Genomic DNA, 19467 nt, shown 5'->3' with positions numbered 1-19467 from the left:
TGGTTTGCAGTTTTATTTTTGTGTTAGTGTGGAAAGGCGTTTGGAGGTTATATATAATCTCCGATCGGCAAAGGACCAACGTATTGGTTTTGTGGGCATGTGGAGGCCGCCGACGTGGATAGATGGATGTTTACTCCTCTTGCACGCAATCTCTACCACATTACTAGCTTTGGATAATTCGTCCGCCCTCGTTGCCACGATACACAATATCCATCCCAATTTATATATTTTACGATTTAAATTATGAACACCGACGTGCACCTGCATTAATATATAAGACTATAAGTGACATGATACATGCGAATGAACTAGCATCAAAATTTTAAGGGTTTTTTGTGTTGCTACTTGAGAGCTAGGGAAAAAAAATGTCGACGACCACATACCCACCGAGGTCGGTGGAGGATGGAAACCCTGAGGATTGAAGTGGCAAAACACTGCTATGCTTTTAGATCAGTTTGGTTAAAGTTGCTTTGCTATAAGCTCATTTTAATTTGGTCACTTTATATTTGATACTGATCTACTAGTGTTTATAGAATATGTGTTTGAAGCAAAGACTAAAATATCCATAATTTCCTCGATATTTCTGCGAAATTTTTTATTTTTCGACATATGGATATATCCGTTACATACCAATCATTTTTCGATAGAAATTTTCGAAATTTCCCTATATTTCCCGATATATCCGGAAACTTTCAAAATTTCCCGATTTTTTACAATATCGCCACGTGTCAAAGTAAACTTCAAATAAAATAAAAAATCACGGGTTAGGAGAATCAAACTTCGGATCCATCATTTTACAAGCCCAAAGTTATAGTCAACTCTACTACATTAACTTATTGTTATATATGACTTTTTTTTATTATATATTGCATTACATGTCTAAACATTAATCTAAAATTGAAATAAAACCGAACTAGTTGTTGAAGGGAATCGAACCCCTTTGGTCTAGGAGGAAGCAATGATGGACTTTATCCTTATGAGAGAATTTAATATGCCTTATCTACCATGTTTATTCTCTAATGAGATGCAATCAAGTGAAAACATATGGACACAATTTGATGCACAATCTTCACAAATGGTTATGGTCAAAATCGAGAAATGCTTGATCCAAACGGGAACTAATAGTAGCACAACCCATAGTTAATCACTCATGACTCATATGGTTGGCATATAAATCAATATATATAAAATTAGAAAGGGGAGGTATTATTTAATGACTATTGTTCACAATATATTCAGGATTTTACTCAAAAACATAATGAAAATAGTGAAAAATTTGTACCTCATAGATCCTTTATGTGGTTCTAAATCTCTAATGTAATTTAATGTTTAATGTATCATATGTAAATAAGGCGTGATGAGCTAGTCTCCATTTAGGTATATATATATATTAAGTAGATTTTTAATAATGTTTGACGATTATTTCACCTCACCTCAAATTACTATAACTCACTATAAATTAATAGTTATATAATAATTTCTTATGACATATAGTAGATAATTGATCAAATAAACATTTCTCAAAGTTTCATTTAAAAATTTCATGTTTTTATATAAATTTCCATCAATTTACTTAATTATTTTTTAAAAACAAAATTTTCCCAAAATTTCTATTGAATTTTTCAATTTTCGGATCATCGATATTTCCGTTCTCGCTGATATTTCATTCCTTGGTTTGAAGTGTAATTTTATGTTGAAGCTATCTATTTCATTTCTTTTGGTGAGAAGCTTGCCTGCCACTTGCTCAGGCCACCTAAAGAAACAATGATTTAGGGACGTGTCGAGCGGTCAGTGGCTTCTGCATAAATCATTGGCGGTAGTCAATTACTGATTCTGAAAATAATTGACCTCAAACGCCAGAGAACAAAAAACTTCTCTGGTCTGTCCCTCTACAAAACCCACCGAGCACCACCGTCACAGATTCAATACTCAACAAATTTTATTTTATTTATTAAATAATTTAGCCAACTTGTTTATAGGTGAAGCGATTCTAGGGTGGCAATTGAATCGTACAAGTTATAACGTAGGAATTTATAAATTAATTATACAATACAAAAATTATGAAAGATGCTTCCTCTTATACATCAAATTCTGGAGTTATGTATGTATTGGTGTATTGCCTGTCTATAAGTTGAGTGTTAATGGAGTATATGAACAACGTCTTATATAATTAAAATATTGGTATTTATAGTTGAAATTGATGTGAACATGACTAAATATTCAAATTTTGAGCATGAAAGAACTTTTTTTCTAATTTTTCTTCTATTAATAAAGTAAAAAAGAAAGTTAACATGTTGACTGGTTAAATTTCTGAATTATTTAAATTACCTAAGATTTATTTAACTCCAAAATCTATCTGATTATGGTTTGAAAAATATGATTATAATTTAGAAAAAATAAGAAGAGATAAAAAAACATAACTACTCGGTATTATTTTTTATTTGATTTTTATAATTTTTATTAGAAGAAAAAGAACTAAAATGGATAGATAACGTTTAAATTGGAGGGTTTTCACACCAATCACCAGACTCTTATCTACTCGATGACAGATGGTAGTTAAAATCATCCTATTCATATTTCATAATCATACATAATTATTAATACTTTAATAGATACATACAATACTCGAGAAAACTGTAGTGCGCATTTTGCAATTTTGGCGGTACATGGAACTATGGCTGCGATGACGGTGTAGATTGCGTCATATAAGTTTGAAGCCGAGGAGGTGATTCGGTGAACATTTGGTTTGATGTCGACAATGAAAATCAGTTTGGCACTTGGAACGTGGAGGATAAACGACACGCGGAACATCGCGCGATGTGGATGAGTTCGGTATTTGTTTTAGTTTTTGTCAACTATCCAACTTGGAGCTTTTCTTATCAGTCGGCACAAAATAGTACATGCATTTGAGAAATGTATATTGGCTAGTGATATAAATCGTACTAAGAAAACGGCACAGAATGATTTTTTTTCCGCTGAATTTATCATATATGTTAGACTACTATTGTTAGTCAACAATGAAACTGGTACCAATCTAGTACGCTACTCTCTCGAGTCTCGATTATAAAGAAGAAACTGTTCCTGATTTCTAACCTACGGCGAGGTAAGAGCATAACTTGGTCACGCGCGATAGTAGACACACCACAAACAATAACTAATCCTAAATTTCATAGTTCCAATATTCCCAGACGGTGTAAAACGGTGGTAGATAACATGGCAGAATTAGCACCCTCAATACTAGAGGTAGATGCATTCCTTCATGAGCTTCCTTCCAGCTCTGATTATCGAGGCCTAGCTGGATAACATTGTTGGAACAAGTAAAAGTCTCAGAACCAGGCCTCATTTGTACCAAAAAAGAAAACCATGGCCTTGAACAAATTAGGGCTCTGATATAAAAATCAGTTGAGATAAAATGAGCATTGTGTTTCATTCCAATTTCCAAGTGATTGAAAGAAGAGCACAAACTTTGAGGTCAGGCGCTGAATGAGAAGCAGAACCAAACCCAGAATCTGTTCTAGTTCAGAGACCTTCCCCGTATGCTGCTTACTAACAAGAACTTGTGTGGAAACCATCTGCCACCTCAACGTATCGGATTCCTTACATGATTATATTGGAATGCAATTTAACTAGACCATTACATTCTCAAAGCACCAATACAAGTAAAATCTCAACAATAGGCATCTATGACGAGGGCATGTGGGATCTAGAATAAGCTTTGAAGTAACAAGCACACGTGATCCACTAAACCAATTGGATTCCGATGAGAGTTTTTGAATGAGACTACACGTCCTAGTTTGCCCCAGCAAAATTCTAGTCATCCAGGCTCTAGTTACCATCACACCATTTGAAGTACTCTGAGGTGATCGAGATAAGAATGAGAAACACCATGTGAAACCAGAACAAACAAACATGTGAATAACATGGTTTAAAAACTTGAAGCCTGCAATAGTATCTATTCTAACAAAAAAGAACCTTAATTGATAGCAACTATACTGTAACAGAGATTGGAGAAAATTTAAAACACAAGTATCTGCGTTATACACTATTAGTTTTAGTTCATCTACTTATAGATCATTGCTAACACAAGAAACCAAATGCAATCTTATAGTAAACATCGGTAGCTAGTTTAGCAGAATCTAGTTAGAATATTACTGATCACACCCTAGATCAAACAACTGTATGTAAGTTGCAAGGGATGAAGTTCAAGTGTTAGTTAGTATACATACTAAGCTGAACAAAATGTAAAACAAAGAACATTAGACCTTCCACTGTAGTTGGTATTCACATTCAGCTAAGCTAGAAGTAAAATTAATAGCTCTGTTTTCTTAACCAGGAATTATGAACACTTACAGAGCACCAAATTGTGTCTTTACCATGAATGATCAAATAGAATAAGCGAACGATCCTTCATCAACTCCATCCTTTGCCATTAATCACAATGTAGCAACATTGCTACTCAACCTGTGCCACAGCTGAATCAAATGGCACATTGCTACTATATCTTAATAGATATCAAAAGAACCCATCTTCATCTTCTGAATCTAGATCCTCACTATCATCCGACAAATAGTCCCCATTCTCACTTCCCTCATAATCCTCCTCCCAATCTCCTTCTTCCACTTCCCCTTCCGAAAACGCAGAGATTCTCATTCCACCAGACCCCTGAGACCTCACTCCAACAAGCTCATCAACCACATTGTCCAATTCACTCCCACCAAACCCAAAATCCGAAAACAACTCCACATCACCTTCCTCCTCCTCCACATCCTCATCAAAAAACTTACTCCTGCTCCTCTTCGGCACCAAATCCTTCTCGGAAATCTCCCCCTTCTCCACTGCATTCCACGGCACCCACACATCCGCATGCCTCCCCAAAGCTCTATCCCAATCCCCCACCACCACAGTCCCCAAACTCGCCTCCCTCGCCTTCCTCAACATGTCCTGAAAATCCGAATCATCCGAAACCAAAAACAACCAGTCAATCCCACGGCTCATAGAATGCTGCATTTGCCTCTTCAACGCCCAATCCGCCGCCTGCGGCTTATCCTCCACCGTCTTCACAAACACCCCAGCTCTCCTCAGCTCCGCCGCTAACCCATACCCCACTTTCGGCTTAATCAAGCTCCTCGCAGCCTCATTATACTTATCATTTCCGGTTATAAACCTCTCCTTAAACCGCTGCCGTTTCTTCCCTTTCAGGCCCCTCATCCGGTTCAGCTTCTTCTGCCTCTCCCTCTCGTGCAGCTGCCTGAAGTGCTTCGTCAAGTCCATGTTGGACTTACACTTGCGGCCGCAGACGCCGCAGATGTAGGGCTCCGGCGGCGTGACTATACCCTTCCTCTCTAGAATGTCCAAGCTCTTACGCTCGCGGCGCTGCTCGACGACCCAGTTGGGGAGGTGGATGAACGCGTGGCGGTTGGCGTAGGCGGACACGTCGACGACCTCGCCGAAGTGCTGGGCCACCTGTTTCAAAGCCATGGCCGCCTCGTACGGCGGGCCGCGCGGGGGCTTGTTGTCGAGGTCCCACAGGATCACGACCTTCTTGTGCTTGGGTGTGTACACGCCTTGCTTGTTTCTGACCATGTCGATGTCCGAGGCGGAAGACACGGTGGTGTTCCATCTCGTTTTTGTTGTTGTGAAGGAGATTGAGGAGGAGGGTTTTGGGGTGAGGTGGGAAGTGAAGAATGGGGAGCGGGAGGAGGAGAGGAATAAGAGAGGGAGGGCTTTGCTACAAGTGAGGGTGATGATGGGGTTGTTCACCATGGTTTCATTTATGGTCAGTCACTGTGGCTACACCTTCATTTGTCTCTGCGTTTTACTTCTCTTGTCATTGATCGGAGACGATGAAGATGGGAATTTCTGGGTTTGATTGGGCCTTCCAAAATGGGTTTTTCCATTAGCAAGAACATGCCCAAAGAAACTGCTGGGCTTTTTCAGATATCGTCGTTGTTAGTTTTAACTGGTCCATGGCGGAGAACGGGAGAACTGAGAAGAATGCAACATTTTTGCTACAGTTTAATGATTTTGCGGTAATTCTAAGGGGACACAGGACATTATTACTCGTGAATCTGCAGGTGGATATAAAATGAGACCCTGATAACTATTACTGTAATGATTCATAGTCGTGGTTTTACTATGATGAGCCTTATTGTCAGTGGAGCATAAGTTAATTTGTTGTTGTTTCTTTGGTCCTAGATTATCCTCTTAAGACACTCTAGCAGTCTAGCGAATCATAACTAGTGGCAATTATGTCTCTACGAATTCAGACAACTAGAATGGAACAATGGATGGTTTCTGATCTGCCCTATTTTGAACATCATTTGGAGTTCATCATTTCTTGCGCTACTTCTTTTTTCGGATCTTCAAAAAATTTGCACCAAAATTATGTTAAACTCTTGGAATATGCATAAGTTTTAAATGCAGTTGACATGTTTCAGAAGGAAAAAAAAAGGATGCGAAATTCAGCTGCATAATCTTGATTTTGATGTACTGTCTGTCTAGTATTTCCATCACAGTTTAGTCTGTTATTCATTTTTCTGTTTATACTCTCATTAACTTAGCCATAATTAATAATGTCCATCTCCTCCTTAAGTCATGGCAGTTTATCTCCTTGTCATATGATATGATGGTCAATTATTTATATGGTCCTTCATTGTGATAATACTGATGAATTAAGTAGAACGGCATTTAGTGGGTCTATTCTAGTTGTGTTTCTGCCGATCACAGTTTGTATAAACACATCTGAATATATAATGAAGGATGACTAGCAAAGGCCCCCATTCTTTTTGTGTTAGTGTTCTGGAAGATCAAGCTCCGCCATTCTTTAAGCCTTACATTAATTTGTTTAATGTACCAAATAAACTTCCACCTTTGTTGCAGCCAGCGTTGGTCAATTCCTGAAATAGTGTTAGCTCTCAGCGCATAATTGCATAAAGATAGTGCGAAGGATATTATTTTCTAAATTTTCAAGTTATAGGTTTGTGATTACCCTATGGTTGTGGATTTGTTAGATTGAGTGTAATATATTGTGTAAGTCGACTAATATCATATAAAATTAATGAACTTTAATGTGGTTCATTAGAAATTAGAGTAAATTTAGTATGGTAGAATGGTTCCTCAATCTCAAATTCCATTATGTTAGTTCTTGTTCTCTCAAATTTTAGATACTATTTTAGATCAAGAAACTACTGATATGGTATCTGAGAGCATAAAGATTAACATGATGAAATTTTAGATCAAGAGACTACTGGTATTAACTCTAAAGTTCAGAGTTCAGGAAATTAAACTGTACTCAAACCTAATGTAGGGTAGAAAATGTAAAATTTTCTTCAATAGTGCACATTGAAAACGAGTTGTTTATTTCCAATCAGGGGTCATCAGCACAAGTTAACTAGGAATATCGTATCAGATTGTTTAACCATTGTTACAGCAACAACAAGATCTAGAGGTCAGATCAAATTCTTAGACGCTCGTATTTTAATCAGAAACAAACGAAATTAGTAGTGTGCATGTTTGAAACTTGGAACCAACCCAGGTATGCTTGACTCATAGACATTATACAGCACTATGGGTGGCATTCCCCTCATCCATGTGATCCAACTAGTATGCCGTAGCTGCGCCCTTTTGCAAGATGCCAAAATTAGTAGACCAGATGTGACAAATTCATTATTTTGTGTTTAATCCCATAATCCCTGACTCATTCGATTGGATTGAAATAAACCCTTGCTCGATCTCAGCCTCTCACTTAAACAAGCTCAAAATGTTTGACAAATTCTTAATTTCGAAGATCAAATAGTGAGTATAATACTGCACACATGTAGTTATCTATAACGTTGTTTAGAATGCAGGTCATAATCGCAAAAGTAAACTCTTACCTAGCAATTCTTTACAAAAAAAAAAACTTGTTTGACTGACAATTCATTAGATATATTGTCAAGCATTTAAAATTTACAAATCCAATCATAAACTATACCTTTAGGCACAACAATATGTCTAGCTAAATCCCTTCCATGGGTTTAGGAAAGTTTAGAACTACCTTAGCTAGTTTTCAGATCAATGATTCAGATAGATGTTAACTCCATATATTCCCATAATCTTGGTTATGATCCCCATTTGAAGGAGAAAAGTTTGATTCCACAATCTTTAGGGTTAATCTAGTATGTATCAATGTATGGTATACATCATACATCAAACGATTGACAACATATATTATTTTTTTGACTCCACTCATAAAACAATATCGACCAATGGGATGTATACTAGAATTTTCCCAATCTTTATCATATATGATCCCCAATCCTAAGGAATCTGTCTGCCCACTGCGCTGGATTGTAACCACTAATCACTTCTATGTGGTTTAAGGTGACTTTTACCCGTCCACAGAATCGGTAGAATTACCTTGTCAAAATCCTAATTAAATCCCAGTAAGATAGTCAAAACCAGAATAGTAAAGCCTCATCAACGTTTCTGTCTTTCGGCTTTCTAGAAGTGCATGCTTTTTTTTTTTTGGTCAATGAAGTGCATGCTAGTAAACACAACAATGGCTCCCAAGTCCTAGCCTCCAAGGCACCCCATCTCTTTTGAAACCCACCATGAAAACAAAAACCAAACGTGTATTGTTTATGAGAAGGGACACATCGCTTCACACCAATTAATGTAATATAGAATTCAAAGTCCATGTTTTTGAATAAACGTTTCGGCCATCTCTCATGACCTTATTCTAATGCCAATACAGAAGACCATTATGTCTTGTTTCGTTTGCTCATTTCCCTACCTTCCTTGAACCAGTCTCGGTCCACGCCTGCTCTTCTCCTCCGCTTCCTGCCTCTGTGTTCTTATAATCTCTGCTCTTATCATTTCCACCATTGCTTGCTCATTCGTGCAGATAAAGAATAATGGGGCAGATAGAATTGGTTGCGGCGTTGCTAGTTGCCCTGGGAGTACTCCTCCTTGGCTTTGTTGCTCTGATTCTGTGGCGTTTAAATTGCTGTAGACAACGAAAAGAAACAACGACTCCGAGGAGGGTGAATATTAGGAGCAACCAGAGCTTGGAAGCCGGAATTGCCAAGCTTCATAATAACCAGCAACAGGGTCTGCAGCAGCATCATCAGTTTGATCATGTGTCAAGTAAGAAAACGGCTAACAACTATTACATGTATGGTCGTGGGGTTTCAGGAAAATCATCCCCACTTTTTAGCTGGTCGGATCATCCCTCCTCCGTCACCGACGCCGTCGAAAACGGGTGGTCTCGGTTCGCTTTTGCGACGGCTTACACGTCTTCGCCGTCGACGCGATCAAGGCGGCTGTTAGGGTTGTGCGCGGTTGGAGAGCATAGGGTGAGGGAGACGGAGCCGGAGATTAGTTGGGAAGTTTGTCAAGCTTCGGCGGATTTCATGCAGAAGATCAGATTAAACTCCGGCTTGAAAAAAGCGTTGAATTCAGGGAACACAACCGCAGCGGCTGCGTCTGTAATCAGGACTGCTCTTCCTTTGCCGGGGCCTCCTTTAGGGAACAATTCATTTCCCCAAGAGGCCTATTTCGAGATCACAGTTTTGTTTTCTCTTGGAGATGAAGTGAATAGTGAGAGTGAGAAGACCAAGGTCATTAAGGACAAGTTCATTGAGATGTCCAGTTCAGAATCTTTAGTACATGTCACTAGTAGCGGGCAGAGAAATAATAAAATTGAGGAACTGAAGCTTGCTGTTATAGATGAACACGATCAAAGAAAAGAAGAAGCTGTGTTACTGTCGTTAGGACTCACTACTGGTGGCCCTCTTCCGGTGAAACTTCCGGGCAGCTATGCGGGAAGTATCGGATTCGGATCCAACGGCTCTGTCCATCTTGATGGTAAGTCACTTTTCATCTCTTGCATCGAATATTTACAAGATAGAGGTCATTTAGGTGATTAATTACTCTGTTCCAGCAATGTGCATTGTCTAGTAGGACTTCGACTATAGTTAATATATTAAAGTGTTAACCATTAACCATTACTTGTTTGGGTAATCTTTTTAGAGATTGAAAGGAAAACGCAACTAATAACCAGTGAATCAATCTCCCACCTAAAGAATCATTTTTTTTTTGGGTCAATTCCCACCTAAAGAATCTCTAGCATGACAAAGTGTCGAAGTTGAAACAATATTTGTGTTTGTATGTAGCGCATTACATCGTGGCCATCCTTGGCTGCTTGTGGAGTATGTTTGAAGTTGTTGATGAGACGTCTTTAAAAACCAATTATTTGGTAGACTGATTAGGTGTTATATGTATCAGTATATGCCTTCCTTCATCTGCAATTCAGCAATCACTTTGTGTAATTTTCAAGTTTTAACTCTGGTCATTTTCTTTCAGGGATTAAACTCGCATTTGAATCGGAGAAAGCCGCATGGGGAAGAACAGACCATGTAATCGGTTGTGGGTTTGATCCAAGGCAAAAGAAGGTTTATTTCACTGTGGACTCGGAGCTAGTTCATGTGGTGCATTGCAAGTCGGAGGAGTTTGGGACTCCTCTGTACCCGACTCTTGCAGCAAACACAGACATTGAGGTGTTGGTGAATTTTGGACAAAGTGTCTTCAAATATGCACCAGCAAATGCGCACAGGACCCCCAATCCATGCTTTGTTAGTCCTATAGGAAATGCCAACTCTCATGCGTTTAATGAAGATAGCAAAGAGCTTTTCTCAATGGGAAGGATCGATTCTCAGTGGCTTAATCGGAGTACGACCAGAGGCAGCCAATATCCCAGCACTGCAAACAGGGTATTGGAATATGATGAAGAGTCTAATGATTTGTTTGAGATTGTATTGGATAGTAATGGAAGATCCCCCAACACCGTATTATAGAACACAAGAGTAGTGTTGTACAATCGGCTGCGTTGTTGTTTAATATGAGTGAGATGGATTGGCTGTCAGTGTGTAGCTTTAGCCTCTGGTCGCTGCTCATCATGAGAATATACAGATAGAAACAAGTTCATACACGTTTATAGAGTTTTCCGTTTCCCCTCGGGAAATTTTTATGCCCGGTACTCTGCTAATTTGGCTGGTGTACATTTTTCCCCTTTGTATATACACAGTTACGCATCAGTGTTTTTTAATGTTATTCAGGTTGTAACTGATCTTTGATATGTGTTTTGATTAAACTCAAGGTAACAGATACATAAGCCGCATGATGTTGGTAATCAATTGTATATGAAATGTTGGACCTCTGTCTAGTACTGAAGGAATTGGCAAGGATTGAGCAATCTACCCTCAAATTGGATGCTGGAGTCAGCTGGGCATCATTTCACTCACGTAGTGCAGTTGGCTATTGGCTGCAGCCCAATCCATATTCGACCCTTAAATTGAATCAGGCATTAAAATCACATAGTGCAGCTTAGCGTGCATTTGCTTCAGTAATCCAGTGAGTTAAATCAATCATCTAACTATTCGATGCAGCAGAACAGATTTTCCATTGTTGAAACACCTCCCAAATGAGTTTTACCAACTTCATTTCACTATGAACACTCAACAGGTGGTTTTTGCCCAGCGCATAGATTACACCTCATTGCTTAGAGGACCAAAACCTTATAGAAACACAACTAGAAGAGAATTTTGCCAGTGGCAAATGAAAATAATGCAGTGGTAGGAAAACCAGAACAAAGTCACACCAAGTTTGAAGTTTGAAGTTGTGCATAAAAGCTTTTAATGTCTTCAAATTCTTAGTTCTGTCACAATTGAGAATGAGAACTACAACATACAGACATCCATAAACAAAGAGAGAAAAAGGATGCAGGTCAACTGCGAACCTACTTGAGATAGGTCAAGTTACTAAACAATGAGATAATAAAAACATTAATCAGATAACAGATGGATATTGCTTTGCCTGCTGCCGAACTCTTCTTTTGTACTCGACTGGTTCCTGCACAACAGGATCAAAGTTGGTTAAACATAGGGTAACTAACTAATTAACTAACAAGAGAACAAGATACAACTGGAATTCAAAACAAACCTGGATAAAGAGCTGATAACCCTCAGTTTGTGCTGGATCAGCAGGATTTGGCTGGTCTAGCAAATCCTGAATGCCTACAAGGATTTGCTTCACAGTAATGGCGGGCCTCCACCCCTAAAAAAGAAATTCCCATTAGGCTACTTCAAGAATTGACAAAACCTCAATGTAAATGTAAATTATGTAATGCTGTTTACTCACCTTATCCTCATTGAGAATTGAAAGGCAAACAGTTCCAGAAGGATAGACATTAGGGTGAAAAAAACCCTGGGGGAACTTGCACTTTGGGGGTTTGCTGGGGTAATCCTCACTGAACTGGAGAGTAAGTGGATAGTTGCCACCTTCCCAATCAGTCTGCAATTGAAATATGATCAATGCCAATAATACAAAGACATTCGCATCATTGGCAAACACACAAACTATATGAAGCAGCATCAATACGAACCACAACTGTCGTATCTATAAGCAACATATATTGACTTATCTACAGCTAGATGTTCTCATGAATCACTCTACATTAATCCTCCAACCTCCAGTATTCAGTTAACATCCCTTTACATACTATCGTATCGTAGTCAATAAGATATTTGAGGCTTAATCATCTGTTTCGGATTCTCCCCATATTGCACGTTACAACTTACTCATTGTTTCAATCCGTTTTACTTCAGGATGCTGAACAGAAAAAACAAACATGCAATACCAGGACAGTCCACCACGAGCTCCAACTATGACAAAACAAGAAGACATATCGACAGAGAAAAAAAAAACCAGTCTAACTCTTCATTTGTTATGATCAATAGCAGAGCTGCTGCCCTTCTATGAATTAAACATACGAGCTAGCAAGCAGTACACCAAACAATCACGTGTAGTTGTGGATAAACAAACCCAAACACAGATAAAACTTAGTCAGATGATAAACCCCAGAGATATCACACATCAAAATTGAGCAGCTGAATTCAAATATACAAAGAATAAACTCACAGTGGGTTTTCCAGGGAGTAAGCAGTGCCAAACCATCAAATTGACAGTGCCATCTGAACCAGTCTCTGGCTTCGCCACAAAACCCTAAACAAGCGATTACAATTATTACATGTTACTTGAAATTGAAATTGAAAAAAAAAAAAAAAAGGGGTTGGTACCGACATGGGGGTGATTCTTGCGCCAGGACTTGCGTTCCTCGGCGAGACGACCGCGCGCGATTCCTCCCGACATTCTCTCGCTCTCTCTCTCTCTCTTTCTGTGAAGAAGAAGAAGAAGACGACGACGACGGTGACGAATGAGGAAAACGCAGCCGCCTTTTATGATAGACAAACAGAAAAATATATTATAAACCTCGCTTTTATATTCTGCCATTATCCAATTCCACTATATTCTCTAGTTGAACACCACTCCAACTGTACCCACTACGCGCTTACGAAGCTTCCCGCGCGTGCGTGCGTGATTTATTTTTCTGATGACAATTTCGATTAAATAAATAATACAGGTCTGGATGAATAAATGAATAATTCAGAAATTATAACATACTCTTCAATATATGACGTGTAAGTATACAATACTATATTCCACATGGCTAAAATTTATAGGGTTTAAGACTAAAGTTATGAATGACAAACAGTTTGTTAATATTGTTCGTGTACATTTTTGAGTTACTGATGTAATCTGAAATTGTAAAACGTGCAAACAATTCTTTTCTGGATCAGAGAGAAACATCATTTATAAGCAACAGTACCTATGTAGTGGGATTGCAATTAAAGCTCAGAGAATGAAGAACACACCCTGGAGCAAAGTTGAACCAAAAACAACTTGTTCTATCTCAGCAGAACTAATATTTTCACATTGGCGTGTAAATCTCATTTCAATATCTAAATGCTGGAGACATTACTGTTTCCTTAAAATGTTCGAAAACGCAAGAAAATCACAAGAGTCAAAAAACCAATGTACAAGTTGTAACATGAATACTTTGACAGCGTTATGAACAGTCAAGGATGTATCTGTGTTCTAAGACTACATTTGAAGTTAATCTTGATCACATGTATACAGTGGCCAAAAAGATACTGATCACATGTTAAACAGCGATAAAAAGAACGCAATTTTGTAAATTAATCATATCTCTATCCCATCAACCATAGGCCCTTCTCCGTTAGCCTGTATTTTAAAACTGATCAACAATCAAAGGGTTTCGTAAATACACAGGATGTGCTTCAGTCGGCAAGAAAAATCAGGCATTCACCAGTCATATATGATTCTTCAGCACAGATTCTGCAACCATTTTCAGTGACTCTGATGCCTTCAGCAGATCGGCTTCTGAATGGGCAGCAGAAATAAACAGTCTAATTCCCACAGGCAACCGACACTTATCAAGTGTCGACCTTTTAGAGGCCACCACAAAAATTGAATGATCCTTTAACAACTGCAAAACCATAAGTTATATAGTTGAGAAAGAAAATTAGCAGAAATTGATTCAGCTTAGTGTATAAAGATAAAACCATTTACTTACACGATCAGCTATATCCTCAAGGAGTTGCAGGTCACTCTTTGGAGAACCTGTTGACTTCTGTAATTTGAGAAATACAATTGGTGATTCTGGATTGCTCACTAATGAGAGGCCCATTATACCCGACAATCCTGTACATCACAGCACAATACTCATTCAAGAGGATGCCAGTGCAAGGCATATGCTACGTGATTGTTAAGACTTTACCAATCAAGTGATGACTATAATGGCAGTGTGATAACTATCCAAACACCAAAAGAAACACTTCTGCTCATGAGAAAGGAAATCAAGGACAGACCTTTCCATAGTAAAGTAATGTTTGTCTTCAGCTTTGTTATAAGATCAGGGTTATCCTCAAGAATATCAATGGCTGTAATGGCAGCACTTGCAAGATACGGTGGCAAAGAAGCGGAAAAGACGTACCCAGAACTGCTCAATCGCTGCCACAGACAACAACCCGAAACTTACTCTTTTAGAAATGATAAATTATATCCATGCAAAGACATAACCAGTATTACAGTGACAAAAAAATTGTTAAAAATCCCATCTTCTGACAGTAACCAAAGCAGTTCCACAGATTATAATGACCATACCTGGTGATCAGTGACTCTGGCGCTTCCTGTGCAGAAGCCTCCTTCTGCAGCTAAGGCGTGTCCCATTGCAGCAGTAATAATATCTATCTTTTCAACCTGCATATATCACACCACCAGAATAAAAAACCTGAATATGAATCAATATCTGTGACTGTTTTCTCTTTAAGGATAACTGAAACATACCGGAACACTGCAAGATTCAGTGAGACCTCGTCCCCCTTTTCCAAGCACACCAAATGAGTTGCTCTCATCTAATAGAACACGGAAAAAATATTTCTCCTTCAATTTGACAATTTCGTCCAAGGGGGCTATTTGGCCGGAATTCTGCAAATTTTAGGATAAGATAACCAGTCAAGAATTCCTATCCTAATTGACGATGGGAAGCAACTGTATGTTATAAACTTATAATGTGACAGCATAGAAAGAGCTAAAGAGGAGACCTAGTTCTGTTTTAGTGAAATTTCAACATCGGTCAAAGTAAGTAAACAACTATAACATAGGTAATATACTTAACATCAGAAAGCTGTAATACAGTAGATGACAACAGAACAAGTCAATACACCTACGAATAAGAATCAACACTACATTGCATTAAGCTATTTCAATTCTCATTAAAAATGGAGGCAAGCTAACATGGAACCTTAAAAAATATGAAAGGTCATTCAGTTGACTCCTAGTGACATAGCAAGCTCTTGGTTTTAATGTACAATTGTTCATTTGCTGAAAATGACTTTACAACAATTCATGTAGAGATAAGAAGTACAGCATTATTTTTCACATAGTATAAGGAACCACTATAACGAAAGTGGGATGATTCTGTGTCGTGTCCTCAAATAATTCACAATATGCCAAAGAAAAATAATGCAAAAAGAAATATTTGAGGTATGCACAGACATAGATACCTGGTACACAGCTTCAACCACAATGTAACGCCGCAGTTTCTTAGCCCGCTCATTCCTCACAGTGATTTCCTCCAGAGTATTTCTTAATGATTCCATGTCATTATGCTTAAAATAAACAATTGTGCTTCTAGAAAGATAAAGACCATTTTGTATTCCCCAGTGGACTCCTTCATCCCTAGAGAAGAAGAAACAAAAACCAGTTATAACATAAATTCTTATCTAAAGAGAATTCACTGGGCAATGTTTTTAGCAGGCACAGAAACTGTCAAGGACCAGAACAGAATAGTAAAATAGGAAAGTAATGTACCACCTGAAAATATGAGAGCAAATAGTGAACATACTGAATCAGCATGCATTTGAATATACATGCTTCAATTACTCCAGTAATCTGAATGCTTTTTTATCTCATATGGAATAGGAAAGTAACGATTAAAAGATCTAGAAATTAGCTTAAAGTGAAAATGAAAAGAGTATCCGTGTTATGTTATCCATATTATTCATTATCATAAAAAGCTCTCCAACTGTCCAACTAAGCAGATTTCACAGACCATAGAAAAGGAGAACTATTCATTATGCATACTCACACAACAATGATATCTCCTTTTTTGCAAAATGCTGGAATTGCACTGAACATGGTGGAGAGACCATAAGAATATAGAATTGAATCCGGAGTTCCCAAAAACTTTGCTATTCTTGCCTCACAATCAAGGTGGACATCTGATGCAACATAAAATAGAATAAATAAGTTATACAACAGGCGTCTACCTTTCTATGAATAGAGAAGAACATCAATATTGTATCTCATAGCATATAAGTCATACCAATCGTCCCATAGAACCCACGAGGACCACATGAACCAACACCATATTTCTCCAATGCAGAGGTACATGACTCCTGAGATTATACATTGCTATAAATGCTCCATTGATGCTATCATACAAATAGACAAAGTACAGTAATATGAAAAGTTATCTCTTACAATCAACTTCTCATGTCCTATCAATCCAAGATAATTTGCTGAAGCAAAGTTCACGACTTCTTTTCCATTGACTATTGTGTGTGGCCCTGCAGCACTGAATAAATTTCAGTCATTAGCAATATTGTTAAAACGAGGATATAACCTGAAGAAAATTGCAATGACCGCTTTCTTATTCTTTCCTCAATAATAGACTAAAATGCCGTGCTTTTAATGGCCAGTCTCTCCCCCAGACAAAAATCAAACAGAGGAACATGCAAAATTAAACAATGGCCAACGCATGAAAAGGTTTATGAAGAGCTAAGGACTGAACTAACTCACCTTTCCAACACTGGGGGTTCATACTGCATATCTTCGGTGATCGGAGGAATGAGAGGTTCAGGAACCCATTCCTCACAGAGATCATTTATTTCCTACATGCACCAATACACTAGCAAAGTTCAGTAAGAATCCATGATACATCCACAAAGAACAAGAATCAGAATCGTACCATCATACCAGACATGTAGCAAGGGCATATGCGGTAACATTCAAATAGTAGTATCACTAAGTAAAAACTATGTCCACCAAGAGAAAATATTAAATTCGCCACACACAGCATTCTTGTAAAATCCCACAAAGTAAGTATAATCAGATTACAAGAATGCCTCACTTCTGAGCTCCTTAATCTCCTTAAGTTGTGATACAAAAAGCAGTTCAATGGATTACACAAATGTGCTGGCATAGAATTTTCACACATACCTTCTCAGTTAAGGGCTTCTTCGGGGGCTTGTAACTTTTCTGCGAGAGCAGAAAAACAATGACGGCGAAAAGAAGTACTTCTACAAAAAGATGTCCTGCAAAAGAAATGGCCAAACAACAAAATTGTTATTCATCAGAAACAAACTTCCATCAATCAAAAGCAAAAAAAAATCTGATGAAAGACAGTTGTAAGCGTACCGCCAATCGGCACGCCAAAGACAACAGCTCTGGAGGAGGGAGCATCTAAAGTGGCAGTCACCCAAGCCAAGGTAGAATTCACCAAATTCACCACATAATTCGATGCCATTTTACTTGCTAACTCATCAACACGATCCTGCACTGATATTAACCAATCAACTTGATCATTTCACAATCCAACAGCTAAAGCTCGGCGGGCTTATATCTACTTATGATGAGCTATAATACCATAATAAATTTGAAATTGAGAACACAACTCCAGTCTAGAGATACAGTGATCAATGAGATCCACACCCTAATTTCATGAAAAATTCATGCTGATTACATCAGTAGTGGTGTAGTTGATGCGCATGCATATGTTGTGAGGTTAAGTGATGAGGTCAGCATAATGGAGTCGGAGAGGACAGTTATGAGTACCGGAGAGATTGAGCGGAGTGCGGCGGATAGGCGGCGGCGGCGGAGCAACGGAGTAGTGTGGGGGGTTGAATCGTTAATCGTGTGCTTTCTTGTTCGCCTAGGTTTATTCCGGTGGTGTGAGATTCAGATGGGAATGAGGTCGAGGGTCAACCAAGTTGCTCGTTTGCTTTGGCAGACAAAATTTTGCCGCATTGGCCAACAGAAAATTATACTAATTTTATTTTGCTTTTGAGCCTAAATATTTCTGATAAGAAAATGAATAAAAGAGAAAGACATTTCTCCCTGATTCTATAGAATTATTGATTAAATGAACTGTTTTCAAATATGCTTCCACACGTGAACCTTCAAATATGATGGTGCATGACTCGATTTGGTTCCTGATACAATTAATGGTAAACGTTAGATGTAACAATACAATTGTTTCATTATAAATATGTGATAACCTCTTAACTTTCAACTCCTCCCATGAAAGTTTTATGACTAGTCTTCTTGCGAACAAAACTACTCCATAGAGAATTAAAGATCAAATTGAATTTTACCAATCATACCAAGTTTTATTGGGCTACTTATAAGAAGCTTTGTGTTTTATACCAACAAACTCCGTTTAAGGCCCAATCTCCGTTTTTTCTTCTTCTAGAAGGTAATGGAGCGAATGCATATACATACTTATACTTAATGGGGAACTTAATTAAGATTTAAAAGCTGTTATTTCTCATAAATTGGTATCGTATTGTAAACCTAATTATGGATCCCATTCTAATATGAGAATGCACAATGCAAAAACAATGCCGAGACCCTGATCGGCGATGCTGTTTTAAACCATGTGTTTCTACTATATACGATGATGCTCACATGTAAAATAACTAATGTGTACGCAGTTTTAAAGAACAAGTAAAATGTGCACATTGCCACATTTGTTTACTTTTCCTCCTTCAACGTTCATACAACCAATACAGCAATCTGTGAATGTTCAAACAACGGAAACAACAATCTGCATGCCATTGGAAAATGATGGCCTAAAACCACATTGGGCCAAATTAGAAAGACAAAGAACTCAACCGGGCCTCTAATATTCAAAGTTCCCCACTCACAGCTTCACGTTAAACCAAAGTTACCAAACGCTGTTCGGCACTTCGGTACTCGGCACCAGCAAAAGCGATTGAAGCTGGA

General features: G+C 38.2%; 4 protein-coding genes across 7 annotated transcripts; 1 reads left to right on the top strand and 3 right to left on the bottom strand.

Annotated features, from left to right (window-relative positions):
- Window positions 1-4251: 4251 nt before the first annotated feature.
- On the bottom strand, window positions 4252-5910 carry LOC126785244 (uncharacterized). Its single transcript, XM_050510870.1, has one exon. It carries the CDS (start codon window positions 5761-5763, stop codon window positions 4513-4515), a length of 1251 nt encoding a protein of 416 aa, XP_050366827.1. The 5' UTR covers window positions 5764-5910; the 3' UTR covers window positions 4252-4512.
- Window positions 5911-8761: 2851 nt separating this feature from the next.
- LOC126785239 (uncharacterized) lies at window positions 8762-10969 on the top strand. Its single transcript, XM_050510866.1, has 2 exons — window positions 8762-9846; window positions 10345-10969. The coding sequence occupies exons 1-2, from the start codon at window positions 8895-8897 to the stop codon at window positions 10833-10835; spliced, it is 1443 nt and encodes a 480-aa protein (XP_050366823.1). The 5' UTR covers window positions 8762-8894; the 3' UTR covers window positions 10836-10969.
- A 671-nt stretch (window positions 10970-11640) lies between these two features.
- LOC126785254 (SUMO-conjugating enzyme SCE1-like) lies at window positions 11641-13286 on the bottom strand. The gene is made up of 5 exons (XM_050510882.1): window positions 13120-13286; window positions 12958-13041; window positions 12178-12330; window positions 11980-12093; window positions 11641-11889 (listed from the first exon to the last, which is right to left on the bottom strand). Exons 1-5 carry the CDS (start codon window positions 13186-13188, stop codon window positions 11827-11829), a joined length of 483 nt encoding a protein of 160 aa, XP_050366839.1. The 5' UTR covers window positions 13189-13286; the 3' UTR covers window positions 11641-11826.
- Window positions 13287-13914: 628 nt separating this feature from the next.
- Window positions 13915-18509, bottom strand: LOC126785238 (long chain base biosynthesis protein 1). 4 transcript variants are annotated; one of them, XM_050510864.1, is made up of 14 exons: window positions 18298-18509; window positions 17881-18021; window positions 17683-17777; window positions 17263-17354; window positions 16945-17038; window positions 16787-16859; window positions 16550-16682; window positions 15966-16140; window positions 15247-15387; window positions 15064-15159; window positions 14769-14910; window positions 14474-14601; window positions 14207-14386; window positions 13915-14121 (listed from the first exon to the last, which is right to left on the bottom strand). In XM_050510864.1, the coding sequence occupies exons 2-13, from the start codon at window positions 17987-17989 to the stop codon at window positions 14210-14212; spliced, it is 1455 nt and encodes a 484-aa protein (XP_050366821.1). In that variant the 5' UTR covers window positions 17990-18021; window positions 18298-18509; the 3' UTR covers window positions 13915-14121; window positions 14207-14209. The 4 variants fall into 4 exon arrangements, with proteins under 4 accessions (XP_050366821.1, XP_050366819.1, XP_050366820.1 ...); XM_050510862.1 differs by having other exon boundaries at window positions 13915-14386; XM_050510863.1 differs by having other exon boundaries at window positions 13915-14386; window positions 17881-18016.
- Window positions 18510-19467: the final 958 nt, after the last annotated feature.

Source organism: Argentina anserina, chromosome 2, assembly GCF_933775445.1.
Source record: "Argentina anserina chromosome 2, drPotAnse1.1, whole genome shotgun sequence".
Lineage (NCBI taxonomy): Eukaryota > Viridiplantae > Streptophyta > Magnoliopsida > Rosales > Rosaceae > Argentina > Argentina anserina.
Note: the sequence above shows the minus strand (reverse complement) of the source record. Positions and strands in the feature narration are given on the sequence as shown.

Coding starts and splice junctions, on each gene's coding strand:
- LOC126785244 (XM_050510870.1), bottom strand. CDS start 5,763: ATGGTGAACAACCCCATCATCACCCTCACTTGTAGCAAAGCCCTCCCT.
- LOC126785239 (XM_050510866.1), top strand. CDS start 8,895: ATGGGGCAGATAGAATTGGTTGCGGCGTTGCTAGTTGCCCTGGGAGTA. Junction 9,847..10,344: donor CGGCTCTGTCCATCTTGATG/GTAAGTCACTTT, acceptor ATTTTCTTTCAG/GGATTAAACTCGCATTTGAA.
- LOC126785254 (XM_050510882.1), bottom strand. CDS start 13,188: ATGTCGGGAGGAATCGCGCGCGGTCGTCTCGCCGAGGAACGCAAGTCC. Junction 13,042..13,119: donor GGCGCAAGAATCACCCCCAT/GTCGGTACCAAC, acceptor TCGCTTGTTTAG/GGTTTTGTGGCGAAGCCAGA. Junction 12,331..12,957: donor TACTCCCTGGAAAACCCACT/GTGAGTTTATTC, acceptor TTTCAATTGCAG/ACTGATTGGGAAGGTGGCAA.
- LOC126785238 (XM_050510862.1), bottom strand. CDS start 17,989: ATGGCATCGAATTATGTGGTGAATTTGGTGAATTCTACCTTGGCTTGG. Junction 16,683..16,786: donor TGGGTTCTATGGGACGATTG/GTATGACTTATA, acceptor ATGTTGCATCAG/ATGTCCACCTTGATTGTGAG. Junction 14,387..14,473: donor TTGAGGATATAGCTGATCGT/GTAAGTAAATGG, acceptor ATGGTTTTGCAG/TTGTTAAAGGATCATTCAAT.